The following is a 21,076-nucleotide window of genomic DNA, read 5'->3' as shown; positions in this document are numbered from 1 at the left end:
ATCCTAGCTTCTTAAATCTAGTTTCCTACCTCTAGGAAACTCAGTGTAAACTGTTAGGGGCTTAAACATCTCTTCTCATGCCCTCCATTTTCTTGTATTTTTCTTCAACCAACGCTCTTAATATTCTGCATCTCTACTGCTCTCAACCATAGACTTAACTGATTGACTCACACAGCCTGCTCAATTCCTGGTTCTTTTAAACTCCTATTTTTCTTATCTGGGGCAAATGAGAGTTTCTGCAGAGAATTACAGCATTTTAGTGCAGCTCTGATTGGGTGGCAGCAGCTTGTTTCTTCCCCCTCAAAAAAGAAAGACAGTGGCAGCAGACAGAGGAGTTTTGCCACTCTGCACAATGAGAAAAATTACTCTAATATTTTATCTATATGTCATCAACATTCTGCAAGATCCAGGAAGCTCAGATTCTGGAAGCGCACAATGCTAGTTTAGGGAGGGTTTTTTCCTAATGGTGACTGGCAGACTGTTACTCGTAAGTAGTCTCACTGAAATTGGACAATCTAGTCATTTCAATGACTAGACTGTCATTGTCAACTTGGTCTGGATGTCAGCCAATGTTTTTCTTTTAATTTACAAACTTATGTTAGGAGTAATCCCTGCCTCTCTCCCACAAGTATGTAGAAACCACTATCTTATTTATTTATTTGATTTATATACCGCCCTTCCAAAATGGCTCAGGGCGGTTTACAATTAAAACAAACCACTAAAACAATAAAAAGCTAAAACAAATTAAAAACAGTATAGCAATTAACAATTTAAAAACATTTTAAAACAGCAATTAAACAATTTACAGTAATTAAAAGCCCCAAAATCAGGTTAAAATTTTTTAAAACCCTGGAAGGCCAGGCCAAACAAATACGTTTTAAGGGCTCTCCTGAAGGCTAATAGAGAATTCAAATTATGGATTTCCGCAGGGAGCGCATTCCACAGCCCCGGAGCAGCTATAGAGAAGGCCCGCCTCTGAGTCGCCACCAGACGAGCTGGTGGTAACTGGAGACGAACCTCCTCAGATGACCTTAATGTGCGGTGGGGATCACGCAGAAGAAGGCTCTCTCTAAGGTAACTCGGGCCTAAGCCGTTCAGGGCTTTAAAGGTAAGCACCAGCACTTTGTATTTTGCCCGGAAACATATAGGCAGCCAGTGCAATTGTTTCAAAATAGGTGTAATATGGTCTCTCCGGGTTACCCCAGAGACCAATCTCCGGCTGCCGCATTCTGAACTAACGGAAGTTTCCGAACTACGTACAAAGGCAGCCCTGCGTAGAGCGCATTGCAATAGTCAAGCCGGGAGGTTACCAGCTGGTGCACCACTGTTTTGAGGTCATCCTCCTCAAGGATTGGACGCAGCTATCGAATCAGCCAAAGCTGATAGAAAGCACTCTGGCCATGGCCTCCACCTGAGATACCCCTGGGTCCAGGAGTACTCCCAAGCTGCGCACCTGCTCCTTCTGGGGGAGTGTAACCCCATCCAGCACAGAGAGATCTAACTCACTCCTCAGATTCTGAGCCCCAACAATGAGCACCTCTGTCTTGCTTGGATTCAGCCTCAATTTGTTCTCCCTCATCCAGCCCATTACTGCCTGTAGGCAGGCATTTAAAGAGTGAGTGCCATTTCCTGAAGATGAAAAGGAGAAGTAGATTTGGGTGTCATCAGCATACTGATACCACCCAGCACCAAATCTCCTGATGACCTCACCCAGCAGTTTCATGTAGATATTAAAAAGCATTGGTGACAGAATGGAGCCCTGAGGGACTCCATATAATAGCTCCTGCTTTGAGGAGCAACTGTCACCAAGTTCCACCATCTGGGATCTACCCGAGAGGAACGGAACCACTGCAAAGCAGTGCCCCCTATTCCAACTCCTCCAGGCGACCCAGAAGGATACCATGGTTGATGGTATCGAATGCCGCCGAGAGATCCAAGAGGACCAACAGAGTCACAATCCCTCTGTCGATTCCCCGGTAAAGGTCATCCATCAGGCCGACCAAGGCTGTCTCAACCCCATAGCCCGTTCTAAAGCCAGTTTGAAATGGGTCTAGATAATCAGTTTCCTCCAAAACCGCCTGGAGCTGGTTAGCCACCACCCTCTCGATTACCTTGCCCAGCCAGGGGAGATTGGCCTATAGCTATCCATCGCTGAGGGATCCAGGGTAGGCTTCTTAAGAAGAGGTCTAACTATTGCCTCCTTCAAACAAGGAGGCACCCTACCCTCCCCCAGCGATGCATTTATGATATTAACTAGGCCATCTCCAGCAATCTCTCCGCTAGATCGAAGCAGCCAGGTCAGGCAAGGATCCAGAGAACAAGTGGTAGGCCGTACCGCTCCAAGCAGCTTGTCCACGTCATCAGGAGTCACAGATTGAAACTGATCCAACCTAACACTGCAAGAGGGATTGCTGGATACCTCCCTCACAGACCCTGCAGAAATAGTGGAGTCCAAGTCGGCCTGAATACAGGAGATTTTATTTGCAAAGAACCCACTAAAGGCGTCACAGTTGTGTGTTGTTTAGTTTAGAGTGTTTCTGGGAGCTGATATGAGGCAGAAGGAGCAGAGATTATACTCCTCACTACCCGGGATAACTCTGCCGTACGTGAACCCGCAGACGCAATGCGCGCCGACCAAAAACGCTTTTTTGCCATGCGCACCGCCACTACATAGGTCTTCAAATGGGTTCTATGCCACATCCTGTCAAATTCGAGCCGAGTTCTCCTCCACTTGCGTTCCAGTCGCCTACCAAGCCGCTTCATCCCCCGCAACTCCTCCATGTACCAGGGGGCCATCTTAGAAGCAGGCCTGGAGGGACGCTTAGGAGCGATAATATCTACTGCCCTGGTGAGTTCTCTATTCCATGTTCCCACCAGGGCATCGACAGAATCACTGGCCGCACCAACATCGAAACCCTCCAAGGCCTTTTGGAAACCTGCTGGGTCCAGCAGCCTTTTTGGGCAGACCATCCTAATAGGTCCATCACCCCTGCAGGGGTGGATTGTGACCGTGATACCAACCTTAACCAGGTAGCGATCCGTCCATGACAATGGGGTAACCACCGGATTCACCAACCACGGAACACCCCCCTGATCCGAACAGAAGACCAAATCCAGTGTGTGGCTGGCAACATGAGTTGGCTCAAAAATTAATTGGGATAGGCCCATAGTTGTCATGGCTGCTATGAAATCCTGAGCCACACCAGACAAGCCAGTCCCAAAGTGAATATTGAAGTCCCCCAGCACCAAGAGCCTGGGGGACTCCAACACCAATTCCGCGACCAGCTCCGTCAGCTCAGTTAGGGAGCCAGTTGGGCAGCGGGGTGAACGGTACACCAACAGAATCCCCAATCTATCCCTAGTTCCCAGCCTCAAGAATACACACTCGATATAGGTCAACTATTGCTATAGGTCAACTGTCTCACAGGGGCCCTGGTAAGAGAAATAGTATTTTTATGGACCACAGCCACTCCACACACACCCCCGCCCACTTCCTCTAACCTGCTCCACAACAGAGTAACCTGGAGGGAGAAGCTGAGCCCACACTGGGCCACTCGCCTCGCCAACCAGGTCTCAGTTATACATGCCAGGTCAGCTCCCTCATCCATGATCAGACCATGAACAATTTCGGTTTTGTTTTGAACTGACCTGGCATTACAAAGGAGCAAGGTCAGGCTCTGTGGGTAGTTGGTGCTGCTCCCCAAGGCCTGAGAGTTGTCAGAACAGTTGGAAGTAGAAATAGTTACTAAATTACTAATTTCTCTTCCCCTGTAACGGCCAGCTGTTCTGCCAACGCCAAATCTTCTATTCCCCACCACTACAGCAATAGCTGCCCCAAGGCTGCCAGGCGCACCCCCTGCATCAGCCCCCTCAGGAGAGCCCAAACACATCTCACTAACTAGGCCTGGCACAACTCTAACTAGGCCTGGCACACTATCTTGTTTATGGATGCCCTGTTTTGCTTACACTCCACCACCTATTAATGACTGACATGAGAAAATTACACAAAATAGTTTTTCCTCATCATGTAGGCCAGTGTATACATAGGTAGTTATGCACACAGAGCTATCCGTGTGGCTGACAAGGGACCAACAAAGGAACTCAGACTGCTTGAGCACCACCTGTACCCATGTAAAATATCTGTAGCGTGTTTCATGGATGCAAATGTGCAACCTGACACCCATTCATGGACGAAGCCCTTACCTACCCTACTGTCCTGCAATGCCCCCCCATAGCAGGTGTTTACACAGATGCCAGGGGTGCTCAAACTGCCCATTTCCCCTTGCACAGTATGTCAACTACTTTCATTAAACACAGTAGTACTTCAAGGTTCCACATGACTGACCAAACAGAGCAGCTGTGGAAGATATGTATACATATTATTAATATTCAGTGACTATTATTAGAATATTGTATTGGATTAATGTTGTAAGCCTCCCTAAGCAGTAGTGTACTGGAGGGGCGCAGCATAACTATTTTTAATAAATGAATAAATTAAACAACTGTCCAAAGACAGAAAATACTATCACCCTATTCACACAGAGGCATGAATAGGTAACAGTGGAACACAGGAACGTAGGATGCTGCCATATACTGACTCAGATCATTGGTCTATCTAGCTCAGTATTGTCTTCACAAACTGGCAGTGGCTTCTCCAAGGTTGCAGGCAGGAATCTCTCTCAGCCCTATCTTGGAGAAGCCAGGGAGGGAACTTGGAACCTTCTGCTCTTCCCAGAGTGGCTCCATCCTTAGGGGAATACCTTGCAGAGTTCACACATCAAGTCTCCCATTCATAGGCAAAGAGAGTGTACCCTGTTTAGCTAAGGGGAGAAGTCATGCGTCCTACCAAGAAGACCAGCTCTTCTCTCCAGACTGCTCCTCTCCTCACTGCTTTTGAGATACAAAATACTGAGGGTATTTTTACTAGATAAGTGGAGGGTGAAGAATGGAATAAAATAGAATATGCCCCATGCATTGAAGGTTGATACTACGTTTTCTTTTTCATATCCTGCCCCTCCTGCAAGGAGCTCAAGGGAGTAGGTTAAGTTCTCATTTTGACGCAATTTGCAGAGTAGATAAGTCAATGACTGGGTGCCCAGGGTCACTCACTGAGTTTTCTAGCAGAGCAAGAATTTGAACCCAAGTCTCTCCAATCAAAGTCCAACTCTCCATCCATTACACCACATTGTGCATTCCGTTTCCCATCACACTGAAAGAGGCTTGGGGGCCCAAAGCAGTTCCCCTGGGAAAGAGCTAGGGATTGGAGGTTAGTATCAAGGTTAGAAGTCATGCTCCTTAATGAGAGAGTGGAGCACACAGCTAAGACCTAGTGTTCATTGGAAAAAGGAGAAAGGGACAGTAGATAAATGAGAGTGGATGGGATATTTATTATTCATTTAACATGTTTTTATATTGCCCAAAATTTACCTCTCTGGGTGGTTTACAACAAAGCAAAAAAGATGACAACAGAAAAAGTTAACATATTACAACAATTTAAAATTTTAACACAATATTTTTTCAAAATCAATGTTAAAACTATTAAAACAATTATTTAATTAAGAGCCTGGGTGAACAGATTTTTAAAAGTTGTCAGAGATGGGGAGGTTCTTATTTCAGCAGGGAGAGTGTTCCAAAGCTTCGGGGCAGCAGCAGAGAAGGTCTGTCCCCAAGGAGCCACCAGACAAGCAGAGAAAGCCCGTCCCTGAGTAGCTACCAGACAAGCTGGTGGTAATTGCAGACAGACTTCTTTTGATGATCTCAATGGGCGGTGGGGTTCATGACGAAGAAGACATTCTCTTAAATACCCAGGGCCCAAGCCGTTTAGGGCTTTATAGGTTATAACCAGCACCTTTTATTTTGCCCATAAACTTAAATTAGCAGCCCGTGTAGCTCTTTCAATATGGGGGTAACATGGTCTCTCCAGGATGACCCAGAGACCAACCTGGCTGCCACATTCTGGATCAACTGTAGATTACATACAAGGGCAGCCCCACATAGTGTGCATTGCAGTAATCCAGTCTGGAGGTTACCAACACATGTGCCACTATTCTGAGGTCTTATACCTGCAGATATGGATAAGATATCTGCAGATATAAACAGTTTAGGCTTGCTGCTGGCCTTTAAGAGAGCTGTAAATACTTGTTTGGCCTGGCCTTCTGAGGTTTTTAAATTGTTTTAAAGTATTTTAATTGGTTTTAAATTGTGGGTATATAATTCTCTATATATAATTATCCAAGGTGTACCCGTGGCTAATCCCATGCATGGCAGCTCTCGTGAGATTTAGAGCACAGCAAGGGGAGCCTCTCTCCAAGCCAAGCCTGCCAAGAAGGGAGGAAGGTCGAGGAGGAGGAGGAGGAGGCGCCGCTGCAAGCTGGCTCCAACCGCCCACCTCCTCACAAGGACAATGGCCAAGCAGGCAGTGGCATGGGCAGCCAAACCGGGCTGAAGGGATGGGGGCAAGAGTGAACTGGCCAAAGGGGTGGGGACAACAAACTGGCCAAAGGGATATAGTGGGGTGAGAACGAACTGGCTGAAAGGATGTGAGGGAGAATGGCTGAAGGGATGGAGACGAAGTGAAGACAGGTCAGGGAGCCAGATTGGTTGTGGGAGGGGGGAGAGACAAGGGAGATCTAGGGGTGCAGATGCTCTGCGCCACATCCGCTAGTTGTTTTTATAATGTTTTAAGTAGTGTGTTTTAAATTGTGTTTGTTTTTATTGTGTTGTGCACCGCCCAGAGCCTTTGGATGGGGTGGTCTATAAGTGTAATATTATTATTATGCATTAGTTTGGGAATGATAGAGATAAAGAGGTGAAATTGGATATTTCTGTATGGAATTTCTTAGCCTTTGTAAAATTAATACAATCTTGGAAACAGTCTCTCTCTTTTGGGGACCTTTTTCCAAACTGTGAGTTTTTATGAGTGGGAGGAGATAAGGGAGAAAAAATAGAACACTACTTACATCAAAGAGTCAATTGTTCAAATACATTACTGGGTGAAAGCTTCTGGAGGAAAAAGGTATTTCAGCAATAAAAAATGATGTCTTAGAATGTTCATGAAGCTATTTCCATTAAGGATCTCACAAGAAGACTACAGGCATCATGCTAAGTACAGTGTGCCCAATCTCTGGACAAAGCTTTGGTCCAAGCTTTGGTCCAGATATTTAGCATTGAAATAAATTATGAAAAAGTTCTGAAGCAGCAACAAGTACAGTGAGTTAAATGTGGGATTGTTAGAAGAGTAAAAACAAGTAGTGGGAACGAGAAAAGGTACGAAAGTATTAATGCCAATGCAATGCAATAACATTGTTCCATCTCATTTCAAGTATCACTGCTCTTCATCAAGACCTGTAAATTTAAAGTTTAATCAGCTACAAAATCAACCATTTCTGTGTGTGTGTGTGTGTGTGTGTGTGTGTATCCCTACAGTATATTTATTATGTCTCCATTTTCAAATTGTACATGAATCAATAAATAAGGAATCAGTCCTTTGCCTGAGACTCAGTAAAATTATAAGATAATTATTTAGAAAACAACGTTCTAAAAGAGTAGCAACACTGTGCCAAACAAAATAATCAGTCATCTGGAACAGATGTGTATTCTGTAGCAAGGGGAAACACCATAAAATTAGAAGTGTAGAAAATATACTTATCAGATGTTCTTTAAACACAAAAGCATTTTCAAGCCTGAGTTTATAAGAAACTTCTTTATACTGTAGATGAAACACGACTAAGGAAACAGGAGTCACATAGCACAGTTGTTGCCCCTTCCACTATCATCAGACATCCAGACACATAATCAGGGTGGAGCAGGCAGGGCACATGCCCTAGGCGCCAGTTGCAGGGGGGCGCCATTGTGCCTGCCATGGCCCACCCCGCCCCCAACCACCACAGTTGATTTTTTAAAAAAAATTGGAAAAAAAACCCCCCAGCCCCGGGGACGGCACGCCTCCCCAGCCTCCCTGAGCACTGATTTTCCCATTATTTTCAGGGAGCGTTTGCTGCCTGAAAGCATCTATTCCCCTTTCTCTCCCTCCAGAGAGAAAGAGAAAGGGAAAATAGATGCTTTCAGGCAGCAAGCCTCCCCTGAAATGAGACTGAAGAGCTTGCTCTGGCAATTTATAGCTCGAGGCCACGCTCCCTTTGCATGTGATGTCATCACGTGACACATCACATGCAAAGGGGACGTGGCCTCGAGCTCTAAAGAGCTGGAGAAAGCTCATCAGTCTCATTTCAGGGCAGGCTTTCTGCATGAAAGCAGCTCTTCAATCCAAGTTGTGTTCCTTAAGCTATTTGGTGAATGGATCATGTCGGCTCACTGTAGCTATTTGATTCTAGTTAGGAGGATAGGTGTGAGCTGGCTGGGAATGTCTTCTGTAAGGAACAGCTCCTTTCATGAGGATTTAAGATCTCATGTGTGATCATAAAACTGCTCAGGATTACCCAGTTAAATCTCAGGCCTTACCTATGGAAACTGGAAATTGCATTAAATTCTATTTAACTTGGTTCTAAGTCAGATTCATTATAGGGAAGGTGTTGTGGCACATAGCCATTTGATATTCATGCAGTAATGAAGAGTGAAAATAACTGGCTGTATAAGTAGTGTTTGTCAGGCGCACAACTGACTTGTCCTAAGTCATGAGCATGCAGACTAAGCAGTCCCCCCTGGCCTGAGGTTTTCCAGCATGTGATGGCTACTAGTGAGGGGTCATTTTAGATTTAAAGACAGCACCTGTTATGTATTTTTCTGTTTTTTCATTCTCTTCAACATTTATTCTCAACCCAAGGGAATTAGGCAAAGACCAAACAAAGCCCATAGTAGAAATGTGTTTATTATTAATAAAGTTGCCATCTCTGGCAATTTTTTAAAAACACCTGAAAACCCATCTTTTCACCCAAGCTTTCCCAGCTTTTAAAAATGGTCTGTCTTTAATTTTATGGCTGTTTATAAATTGTTGCATTGTTTTAACTTTTATATGTGTTTCAGTTGTTTTTATGTTAACTGCCCAGAGATGAAAGTTTGGGCAGTATAGAAGTTAAACAAACAAAAAACAAAACAAACAAACCCCTCTCCCCATCCCGCTCAAATCCAATCTTCCTTTCTTTGGGTGGGCTTTTCTCTGTGCTCTGTTGTTGGAGGGGGTTAGAGGGGAGGGGAGGGGAGGGGAGTAGGCACTTAGCTGTGCTGGCTTGCCCTTCCAGCAGCTCATGGGCACATGGATTTGATTGTTGCAGAAGGATAAACGAAATCTCTCTTCCTCTGTTGTTTTGCTCTGAACAGTTTGATTAACATTCCAGAATTGTTCATAAGTGTACTCCTTATGAATTAATTTGTTTCTTTCTCTTCCTTGCCCTAACCTTGAGATTCCCCAGCAATAGCCCTGCCTGCTCATTTTGTGTATCTTACTCTTAAGATGGAGTGGGTTTTTTGTTTGTTTTATTGCATGTTGTAGCTGTATGTGCATGTAGGCTGACTTGTGTTTTGGAGAAGGCACTGAGGTTGTAAGGGCCCACTCTGAATGCAGGTGTGCACACACTGCCTTGATAGTGGTTAGTGCTGGACTGGGACCAGGGAGATCTGAGTTCAAATCCCCATTCAGCCATGATACTAGCTGGGTGACTCTAGGCCAGTCACTTCTCTCTCAGCCTAACCTACTCCACAGGGTAGTTGTGAGGAGAAACTTAAGTATGTACACTGCTCTGGGCTCCTTGGAGGAAGAACGGGATATAAAAAATGTGAATGCTGCTGCTTGCTGGCAGATAGCAGCTGTGGGGGGCAGGGGGGTTGCTAATACACACTGCTGGATTTGGAATGCAATAAACATGCTGATCAGGGAGTATAAGGACTAAATCCAGTCTCCAGTACCTCTCTGAATAGCTGATAGGTGTGATTCCTGCTTTCTGAAGAAGGCTGTATCTGTGCTACCTCAGCAATTTGCATCAGTGAAAGCACGTAAGGTGCAGTTATAATTTTCAGGTAGTGCCATAATTTGTTAATTAAAAGATTAACAAGCTTGTCTTTTACTTTTTGAGCTGATATTACGGTTATCTGAAAAATGGGTGTCAGATATTGGGGGGGGGCACAATTTCAGTGCTTGCCCTAGGCGCTGTTTTCCCTAGATACGCCTCTGCAGACATCCCAGTATCGGGAAGGAAGAGAAAGTGGGGGCGGAGAGAAGGAGGATGCCAAGCAAAAAAGAAAGTGCGGTCTTTTCCCCCTAAATATTTTTACTCAGAAGTAGACCTCAACTACTTAGGTGGGACTTACCTGCAAACAAACATATTACAGCCCTGATTCCTTGCAGTTATGCGCACTGATTCTAAAGTATTAGTTTAAGCTCATTAATTCTGGGGCCCTTACAAGGAAACAAGACGTCCCAAATGCGTGAGCCCTGCAGAGTATCCTCCTCCTGCGCCCTCTCGCTCCCTCTTTCCCCCATGATGGTCCATCCCCCCGCCCCATCCCATCCTCTATTACCTTCGCAGGAAGCGCCCAGGCATTAACCGAGAGCTCCTCCTCGGCTAAACCCTGTCGTGGCTTTGCTAGTTTCGGCGCCACCTGATGCAAACGCGGCCGCTTCAGCACTTTGCCCACCATGGCAACAAAAGCCACCTCAGGCTGCCGGGGAAGAGCAGGAATCCTAAGAACGAAAACAACCGAGGCCAAAAGCGAGGAGACACTCGTGGGCGGTGCTCGATAAATGTCTTCCCCCGGAAACACGGCGCCTGCCTTGTAAGGTTCCACTGCGAACGTTTGTCTCTAGCTGCTAGCAGGAGATCGTTGTTCGTTGCTAGGCAACCTTACCAGAATGTCCAAGAGCCCCGCCTCCTCCGCATGCGCCTCTGATTTCTAAGACTGCTGCATAGATAGCGGAACGATGGTTGCGCGCGCACACTTGCGTTACCTGCGTCCTACAGCTGGGCAAGTGTGACGCCTTTATCAGTTGCTGCAACGATAGCGAAGAGTCTTGTGACACCTTACAAGATCAACAGACTGATTTCCGCATATGCGGTCGAAGATTCTAGTCCACGACAGTTTATGCTACAATGAATATATTCGTCTTTAAATTACCACAAAACATCGTTGTAAAGTTGCTAGATCACCTGAGATGGTTCAGAACCTCCCTGGGAGATAAAAAGCGGAGATTGGCGTGAATGATGCAATGGCAACTACTGGAGGGGAGTAGTAGAAGGTGGAAGGCACCTGGAGGAAAGGAGCCTGGCCATGCTTAGTTACTCGGGGTAGAGGCCTGGAACCTCCTGGACGACGAAGGTGGGGAGAGGACTCCGAGCAAATGGCAACCACGCTGGCAGCCAAGCCCACAGCAGCCGCTCTGGCGGCCCTCCACCAAATTCCCTGGCTCTAGAATCCTGTTTCTTCTGGAGAGCCTGCGAAACAGACGGTTGAAACCCTTAAACTTCGGCCAGGCGGGAGACCGAATGGTCGTTTCGCCCCCTAATCTTCTGCAGCGTTGAACTTCCACAGGCGCTTTTTTCCTTCCATGCCTGGTGTTAGTGAAGCCAGCAGGAGCCATCGCTAGAGCCAACATCACATTGTTGGTGGCAAAGAAGCAAAAAAAGAAAAGAAAAAAGAATCTCTTTCAACACGTGCTGTACATCCTTACGGCACGAAACGGGGTTACTTAGATTGCCCAACATTTGATTAGAACGAAGGGAGAGGGCTTTTTCTTTTCATAAAGAAAGGGCATTTCAGTCAGGAGACAACCGGGAGGTAGCAAACTAGTTTTGCCAGTGTCAAAAAGGTTGCCCTGACTCCCTGTTCCTGTCTTGGCTTGCAGACACAAAGCTTTGCAGTTCCTTTCTCTCTCACACACACCCCCCCGTGAACATGCCAGTTTTGTCTGGGCGTTGCTCACCTCCGATGCCAGAAGCAGGTGAGGGTCGTATGGTCACATTTGTGTGCCTCTTTTGTGTTTCTGATACATTAAGATTGTTGGAACAAGTTTTATGTAAGTATGAAGAGACATTTTGTTCGGGGAATGCAAATTCTTATGCACATGAAATGAAAAAACACACAAACAGCCTATAAAAAGCAGAGAGAGAGAGAGAGAGACAGATGGTTGATTGACACATTTGATTTGATTCCTTTGAAAGTATTACATTCAAACATTTCTTCTTCGTGTGCTATCCATTCTCGTACCTAATTGAAATAAACATGTTAGACATTCCCATATTATTATTATTTTTACATTTTATATTATTTTTACATTTTATATATATTCAAGGAGCCCAGAGCGGTGTACTACATACTTAGGTTTCTCCTCACAACTCCTCTGTGAATTAGGTTGGGCTGAGAGAGAAGTGACTGGCCCAGAGTCACCCAGCTAGTTTCATGGCTGAATGGGGATTTGAACTCGGGTCTCCCCAGTCCTAGTCCAGCACTCTAACCACTGCACCACACTGGCTCACCTTTTACACCTTTTAGCAAAACCAACTCTTGTGACAGTATACATACTGCTTTATATCAGACTAGGAGGTGTGGCTGGTTGTTGATAGGCAAAATTATTTTGTTCTAAATTACACTTATAGGAAAGCTCAAGATATGAAACATGTTAGATAATTTTTTATTAATATGTTTCTAAAACTGAGCAAAGAGGTAACTTTCAAAGTGATGACTCTCTTGTATTTAGCAGAGAGAGAGCAACTGTCCTTATCCAATCCCAGCACAGCATCAGTGGTTGTTCCTAGTGTCTACTTTGTGTTTCTTTTTAGATTTTGAGCCCCTTGGGGACAAGGAAGCAACTTGATTATTTTTCTGTGTAAAGTGCTTTGACTTTTGTTGAAAAGCGGAATAGAATTATTTGTCGTCATAGTAGTCAACAGGGAAATAAAAGAACAGTTTTTTAAATTTGTAGGATTTCAACTTCAAACATTCTTTTTATTTAATAATTACCATATATAGTAAATTATAATAATAGTAAATTTGAATCTGAGAAAGATCTTCTGTTTCTCTTCTGAATGATATTTTTGAATTATTGACATGATTATTGAGTGTTAAAAATCAGTTGAGAACAATAACAGTTAAAATATGATCAATATATTCAGCATTTCTGCTAAAAATATCAAAAACATTTAAACTTTACACCCAGCATATTCTGGTGTAAAATGTAGTGCATTCAGCTAATTTCAGGGGCAGGAAATTTGGTATCTGTAAGTAACTGAGAAGTATGACTTTATTTTTCACAAACTCTTCAAAATATATGAGCTTAAGATACTCACATTCATTCATTCATTCATAGATATTCTTAAAATATAAATTGATGCCTATTTCTATTGCTAGATTTTAAATAAAGTGACAAATTACCTGCTTGTCCCAAATTATCATTAGTCACCAATGCCTTGCAGAGATGAGCCTTGCTGTGTTAAGTTGATTTACAGGAGCAGTGAGATGTGGATTTTCACAAACTTCACAAAACTTTTAGACACATTTTTGGGTCCATAGTTAGATGCTGGCAAAAACACCCTAAATGAGTTTTTCAACAAATCATCCAAAATCTTCCAGCTCTAATATACAGCTGCCAAAGATGAGGTGGTGGGGATTTTCCCTTATCTGGCGTTAATCTGGAGTAAATTCTGGCATTTATACTCACTTGTACTATCGATTTTAAAGCTCTTCCAGGATTATAAGTGCCTTTGGTATGCATTTATGTGGTTGTAAAGTAGGACTTACAACCACAACCAGGGGCGTATCTAGGGTGGGGCAGGCAGGGCACATGCCCCGGGCGCCACTTGAAGGGGGGGCGCCATTTTCTAAAATTAAAAAAAAATTTAAATAGCCACCGAAAACAAAATGGCCACTGCACATGCTCAAATGGCCTCTGTGAGACCCTAGGCCAGGCCAGGCCTCACAGAGGCCATTTGAGCATGCGCGGCAGCCATTTTGTTTTTAGCGGCCATTTAAAAAAAATTTAAATGGCCAGGACACATGCTCAAATGGTCCCTGTGAGGCCCTAGAGGCCAGCGTGGAGAGAGGGAACCTTTGCCTTTAGGAAGCCCCCTGAAGGGGCTACAAGTAAAATAAATAAATAAAATTAATATAATATAAGTCACTGTACATATATTTAGTTTGGAACTATGTACAGAGAATCAGGGCTTGTGAATACTGAGCTGAAGCTTATAATAATAATCTTTGTTACGGTCGTTGACCAGCACAAGTTGTAAAACAGTAATACTATACAGTAAATGCAATATAAAGAAAGTGTTGCAGTATTACGGAGATTAAAATTGATGTAGCATTAAGACTGAGAGGGAGGGAATCTAAAAATACAAAATTTTAAAACATGATATAAAACACAAACAGAATAAATAAAATGCATGTAAGCTAAAAAGGACTCAGCCAAACACTTTGTTTCAGTCAAAAAGCAGTATAAAATCAGAACAAATTTAAAAGAGGGGATAATCAGCATTCTATGGGGTCCTGCTCAGCACAGAGTCACTGAAAATGCTAGTAAGCTGAAGCTTATGAGCTAGGATTGTATTCATTTGCTTCTTGTGATAAGTGAGTTAAATGTGATGCCTTAATAATATGGCTAATGGAGAGTTTGTCTTTGAATCTGTGTGAAATCCTTAGTATTAAGGCCATTGGGAGTTTCTTGCTCTCTTTCTCTCATTTTAACTGTCTTTCTGAAATACTAGAATATATTCCAAGCAGTGACACAGTTTACTCTTCATATCCTTTAATTATTTATAATATAATAATATAATATAATTATTTTCAGAGTATCTGGGAAAAGCCAAATTCTCCATTTATTTTTAAAACTTACGTAATAGTGATGCTACAATGCATAGTAGAGAATTAGACAGGCACTTCTGTTTAGTTTTCCAAGAACAACTCCACATAGTATTTGGGTATTTCATGAGCCCCAGCACACTGAAATTTGTAGTTTTCCAGCATTTTTTGGTCTGGCTACGTCCACTGCTAAATAGTTTTTGAAATATTAAAAGATGAACGAGCTTGACTTGTATTTTTCAGCTGATATTATGGTAACATTATCTGAAAGATGGGTGTCAGATGTTTGGACAGGGGGCGCAATTTCAGTGCTTGCCCTAGGCGTTATTTTCCCTAGATACGCCTCTGACCACAACCCACCTCTACGGTGTGAAGGATCTATTAGATTGGTCAGCCCAAGGAGGTTATTGGATCCAATAGGATTCAAAGAAGCCTTGGAAAGGTTTAGAGTTGGTTCTGCTAGTGATTCTGTTGATGCTCTGGAGCAAACATGGAATAATTAACTCACTAGAGAAGTAGACACAATCACTCCTAAGTGTCCTCTTCTAACTGCTTTAAAGACAGCCCTATGGTATTCAGATGAACTACGAGAGTTGAAGCGGTGAGGTAGATGACTAGAGTTCAAGTGGAGGAAAACTTGGCGCAAATCTGATAGGTCACAACATAGAGCCCATTTGAAGATCCTGGGAGTGCGGGCGGCAAAGAAGCAGTACTTTTCTGCCCACATTGCTTCTGCAAATTCACATCCAGCTGAGTTGTCTAGGGTTGTTAGGGGGCTAGTGTGTATCTCCTCCCCCTTGAATTTGAACTTAGAACCATTGGTCACTCGCTGTGATGTTTTCAATGACTCTTTTGTGGACAAAACCTCTCATATCCAGGCTGAGCTGGATTCCACAGTTACTGCAGTCTATTGTGGAGGTGTCCAGTAGCTCCTCTTATGGGGTTAGGTTGGATCACTTTCCATTTGTGACTCCTGAGGATGTGGACAAACTGCTTCGGACTGTGCATCCTACAACCTGTTCTCTTGACCCTTGCCCAACTTGGCTTGTCTCATCTGCTACTAATATTATCAGAGAGAGTCTGGTATCTATATAATTAATTCTCTTAGCCAGCATGTGTGTCCAGGATTTGGCGGCGGAACTCTGACACACTGCAAGAATTCTGGTGAGAGGCCAGTGGTGTGAGGAGGAGAGGGGGAAGAAAGGGCCAGTAGCCGGCCGGCGGTGGACAAGGCGGAGGAGAGGAAAGCGGCGGCGGGCGGAGCGGGCGAGAGAAAAAAGTGATGCTGGTGACGGTGGGCGGGCGGCGGGGAGAGAAAGGTAGCGGCGGCAGGCAAGCGAGAGAAAGTGGCGGCGGGCGGGCAGAGTGGGGGGGAGAGAAAAGCGGCAGTGTGGGCAGGGGGGAAGAAAAGCTGCGGTGGCAGGCGGGAGGGAGAGAAAACAGCGGCGGTGGGGCCCTTCATGGCCGCCCGCCGCCTGGTGAGGCTCTTTGTGAAACGGGAGGGGAGGAGAAACGGGAGGGGAGGAGGGCTAGAGAGGGGAAACGGGCTAGAGAGAGAAACAGGAGGGGAGGAGAAACGGGAGGGGAGGAGGGCTAGAGAGCACGGGGCTGGAGGGAAGGGGAAGAACAGCTGGCCCCAAAGCGCCACACAGATGCTCTGTGCAGGGTCGGCTAGTAATAAATATATTTCTGATCAGAGAAATATTATAAATATTTCTCCCTTCTCTGAGGTAGGGCAGGATGCCTCCTTGTCTTAAGGAGGCTACTATTATTAGATCTTGTTTGAATAAACCTGCATTGGATCCCTCAGAGTTAGCTAATTACAGACCAGTTTCTAATCTTCCATGGTTGGGCAAGGTGACTGAGCGGGTGGTGGCCTCTCAGATCCAGGCAGATTTGGATGATGCAGATAATCAAGACCTGTTTCAAACCAGCTTTCATGTAGGCCAGGGTTTCTTAACCTTGGGTCCCCAGATGTTGATGGACCAACTCCCATCATCCCCAGCCATGTCCATTGTGGCTGGGGATGATGGGAGTTGTAGTCCATCAACATCTGGGGACCCAAGGTTAAGAAACCCTGATGTAGGCTATGGGATCGAGACTGCCTTGGTCGACCTGATGGTTGATCTCCAGTTGGCTATTTAAAGAGGGAGTGTGACTCTGCTGATCCTTTGGGATCTCTTGGCGGCTTTCGATGCCATTGACCATGGTATCCTTCTGGGTCGCCTAAGGGAGGTGGGATTGGGTGGCAATGTCTTATAGTAGTTCCGTTCCTACCTCTCTGGTAGATTCCAGATAGTGTCGCTTGGAGTTGTGACTCAGGACTGGGCTTTTTCTGTGGCTGCCCCAGGGCTTTGGAATATGCTCCCTTTGAAGATGCTCTCCTTCTCTGTTTTCAGATGACCCTCAAGACACACCTGTTCTTGCAGGCCTTTAACTGGAATTAATTTTAATAATTTGGTTTTTTAATTGGGATTGTTTTAATTGTTTTTTGTGGAATTTTAATCTGTTTTTACTTCTTTATATTGTTTTAAATGTTGTACACTGCCAAGAGATGTACATATAGATGGGATAAAAATGTGGCAGATAAATAAATACATTGCAATGCTATTTTGTAGCAATTTTCCTGTAATACAGAAAAAACATCTGCCCACATTACTCTTCTTAATTGTACTTGTGGGGTCAAAGCGAAGATGAACTCTTCAGCTCCTTGAAGCTTCATTTTCATCCTTTCCTTGTCCCTCAACCCCTACAACTACTTGCTAGGAGAAAAACCTATATCTGTCCTTTTCCCTCCCCAACATGTAGTAAAAAATTCTCAGAATATCCTGCCCCCTGCTAACTATGCAAAGAGGCACCTTTTTAAATGTGGTGATTCTCTTTATTGAGCAGGGGGAGAGCAACTGGCCATATCCACCCCCAGCACAGCATCCCTCCAGTGGCTGTTGCTGGTGTTGATCTTGTGTTTCTTTTTAGATTGTGAGCCTTTTAGGGGGACAGGGATTAGTCTTATATTTATTTAATTATTTATCTATGTAAACCGCTTTGGACACTTTTGTTAAAAAGCGGTATATAAATATTTGTTGTTGTTATCATATCCCCACCTGAGAAATTTCACAGAATATTTGGGGGGCATTTTCACTCCACGTTTACTAGAAACCATACTGGTCATGGTATCATACCTAGACTAGCAGAAATCACAGCTCCTTCACAAGCTCTCAAGAAAAATAATACTGAATGATACTGAGACACTAACCTACACGCAGCATTCGAAAGTATGACCAACTCCATCACACGAGACAAGCTGAAATACTATGATGAAAGCAAAAAAATCATCACTCCAAGTTGACACCTCTCAAATAGCAGTTGGAGCAGCACCGATGCAAGTTGGGGGCATAGTAGCTGACACCTACACAACAAAATTATGCCCAAATAGAAAAATAATTGTTTACCATTGTCTCTGGCTACCAGAGGTTTCATCAGTATATTTATGTGAGTGTAGTAACCACTAAAACAGACCACAAGCCACGCAAACATATCCTAGAGAAAACACTGACCATCAAAATTCTAGTGCATGATATTAAAGTTCCAGAGATACAACCTCAAGGTGATTTATAAACCTGGGAAATATATTCCCATTGCTAACTTATTCTCTCACATTTGTCTGGAGGAACAAGAGGACTTGGAATAAGACAATCTAGAAGAACATGTACACTCTAAAACACCTACCTGCAGCCCTAAACAAATGTGCTGAGATCAAGGAACAGACTGAGCAGGGTGAGGTTATGACCACTTTGCAAAGCACAATATGAGCTGGTTGGCTCTCACACTAGTCTCAAAACTCCAGCATCCATCAGAAATTTCTGGAATGATAAAGAGTATCCTGCTGTTTAACAAGGACTCATCCTAAAAGGGGAGAGGATAATAGTTATACCCAAAGCAATGTGTCGTCCTATGCTGGAAAGAATCCACGAGGGACACCTTGGAATAGTACTATGTAAGAGGAGAGCACGAGATACCCTGTACTGGTTGGGTATGACTGTGCAAAAAGAAGAGAGAATCGGGAACTCTGAAGTTTGTGCAAAGTTCCAGACACAAAATTGTGAGGAACCTTTGATAACTCAGGAAATGCCCAATGGGGTCTGGCAGTGTTTAGCCATAGTCCTTTTTAAGCTGAAAGGAAGGCACTCTCTACTCATAGTTGTTTTGAGTCATCGTTTTGAAGTAACACAGCTACTAAACGCACTGTCCAGCACAGTGATAAACCACACAGAAGTGATACTGGCATGGCATGACATACGTGGTGAATTAATCTCCAACAGTGGGCCACAATACACATCAGATGAGTTTCACAAATTAACAGAAAATTGGGGTTTCACTTATATGACAAGGAGCCCATATGACAAGTAGCCCATACTACCCACAATCTAATGGAGCAGCAGAAAAATATGTGCAGATAGTGAACTAAGTAGCCCAGTAACTAAGGCTGGGCCAGGACAGACAAGAGCCTTTCATAGGACTGTCAAACAATCGAAATACACTTATAGCAGCTGGATACTCTCCCACCCAAATGTAGATGAACTGACAACTCAGCCCCAGAACACCCATGAAGGAATCTCTTTTGAGACACAGGTTGATTAATTGCCAATGTTCAAAACAATCCTGGATCAATACCAAGAAAAAACATAAATGATAATGAACATTCTAAGACATTAAGCCCACTAACAAAGGGATTATGAGTAACAAACAAAGCCCAGATGGACAGTGGAGGCCTGCCATAGTCATAGAAGTGCTGAAATACCCCAGGTCATGCAATGTACAGGCCCACACAGGACAAATTCTGAGGTGAAACTGGCACCACCTAAGAGCCTCTCAGATGAGGGAAGGGAAAGGCCTGACTACATAGACAGACAGGCAAGACAGAGAGAAACCACAAACTGTGCATCCCCAGCAGACCTCTTCCTTATCCAAGAGGAGGAATTGGCAAGGGTGAGAGTCGGCAAGGGGAGAGTGGACCCGTGTTCACTACATGGGTGGCCTCCCCACTTCCCATGGTGCCCCTCCATGGTGGTGCACAAACTCACGCATGCATTCAAAGCTCCACCCATCCTCCTTCCATTGGTCCAGCTCCCAGGAGTCCTGGCTGATGGAAGGAGGAGGCACAGAGCCTGCCTCTCTTGGCGGCTGGCAGTGGTGATGGTCTGCCCTTCTCCCATCAGATGAGAGCCTGGTCAGTGGAAGAAGGAGCAGGCAAGAACCAGGCCAGCTGCTAGGGGAGGCAGCAGCAACTGTGAGAGCACTAGTCGGAGTAGCTCAGCAGCTCCCCGATGCAGGGCACAATGGGTTATTTGAACCTGTCTGTTCTATTACTGCTCCACTGTAATCCCGATATGTATTCAGTTGGAGTTTTTCCAGTTTGTTGAAGCTGCAGTAGAGCGAACTGACTGTGGCTGTTTGGAGTCACTAAATTAAAATTGTTGATAAAGCCTCCATTTTCTCTTTTATGAAAACAATGCACCTAGAAAACAGAATTTGGTGCTGTACGGCTACCAAATGGAAATGTGATGTGGGAATAGTAACTGGCCGAAATATTTCCTCTCTTTTTTGACCCACGCACATGAGAAGTAGTTGTGTGACTATTCATCATATCAGGTTGTTGGTTACTCTGTCAAGAGGATTTCAGGAAATGGCTACTCAATTATGAAAAACATTTACTTGAGTCTCGAGCAGCTTGCATCAGAGTCAGGATGTGGCCCTTCCTCATGGCAGGCTAGCAAGATTTCACCACAATTTGCAGCAACCTGCTTCCATAGCCAGGGAGTGCAGAAGTTTGCAGTGTGACTCCAGGAAGCATCACTTCCTCTCAAGTGATACAGCAAGGGTAAAAAGGGATGTTAGCTTCAGCCCCCAATGCCAGACCTGTGTTAGCTAACGGAAGTTTTCTGTTGGTGAGAGAAATGGGAGGAAAAATATTGCATGGATAATTCTGCCATGCAACAGGGCATTGGAACAGGTGGCCTTTGAATCCCTGGGCATTTTGTAGTTGTCTGAAAGGCAGGCTGCACATTCTCAGTGGCACACTTCATGATCCAATTATTAATTATCACCTGGTTCCCTGGCACTAGCAAAAAGTACTGATCCCTGGTGACTCTCTGCAGGTTCTTGATGCACTGAAACCTGAAAATAATAAAACCACCACACTTTTGTCAACATTGTGGAGTAAACTGGAAGGAAGCATGAGCAAACTCCAAAATGCAAGTGGTGAGATAAGCAGGGGCCTAGAAAAGTGCTCACATTGACAAACATAGTTTTAATCTGGCTTTCTCAAGCT

General features: G+C 44.4%; 2 protein-coding genes across 3 annotated transcripts in view; one reads left to right on the top strand and one right to left on the bottom strand.

The window, feature by feature from the left end:
• The window catches only part of SLX9 (SLX9 ribosome biogenesis factor), a 75,517-nt gene extending 64,728 nt beyond the window's left edge, over positions 1 to 10,789 (bottom strand). Inside the window, exon 1 of the mRNA XM_053283007.1 lies at positions 10,474 to 10,789. Coding sequence (XP_053138982.1) covers positions 10,474 to 10,593 — 120 coding nt within the window. The 5' untranslated portion in view covers positions 10,594 to 10,789. The remainder of the gene's footprint in view (positions 1 to 10,473) is intronic.
• A 28-nt stretch (positions 10,790 to 10,817) lies between these two features.
• The window catches only part of ITGB2 (integrin subunit beta 2), a 73,082-nt gene continuing 62,823 nt past the window's right edge, over positions 10,818 to 21,076 (top strand). The window contains exon 1 of one of the 2 annotated variants that reach the window (XM_053283005.1): positions 10,818 to 11,890. The gene's annotated coding sequence lies outside the window, so the exon portion shown is untranslated. The remainder of the gene's footprint in view (positions 11,891 to 21,076) is intronic. The other variant, XM_053283004.1, reaches the window with a different exon arrangement.

This window comes from Hemicordylus capensis, chromosome 1, assembly GCF_027244095.1.
Source record: "Hemicordylus capensis ecotype Gifberg chromosome 1, rHemCap1.1.pri, whole genome shotgun sequence".
Taxonomy (NCBI): domain Eukaryota; kingdom Metazoa; phylum Chordata; class Lepidosauria; order Squamata; family Cordylidae; genus Hemicordylus; species Hemicordylus capensis.
Note: the sequence above shows the minus strand (reverse complement) of the source record. Positions and strands in the feature narration are given on the sequence as shown.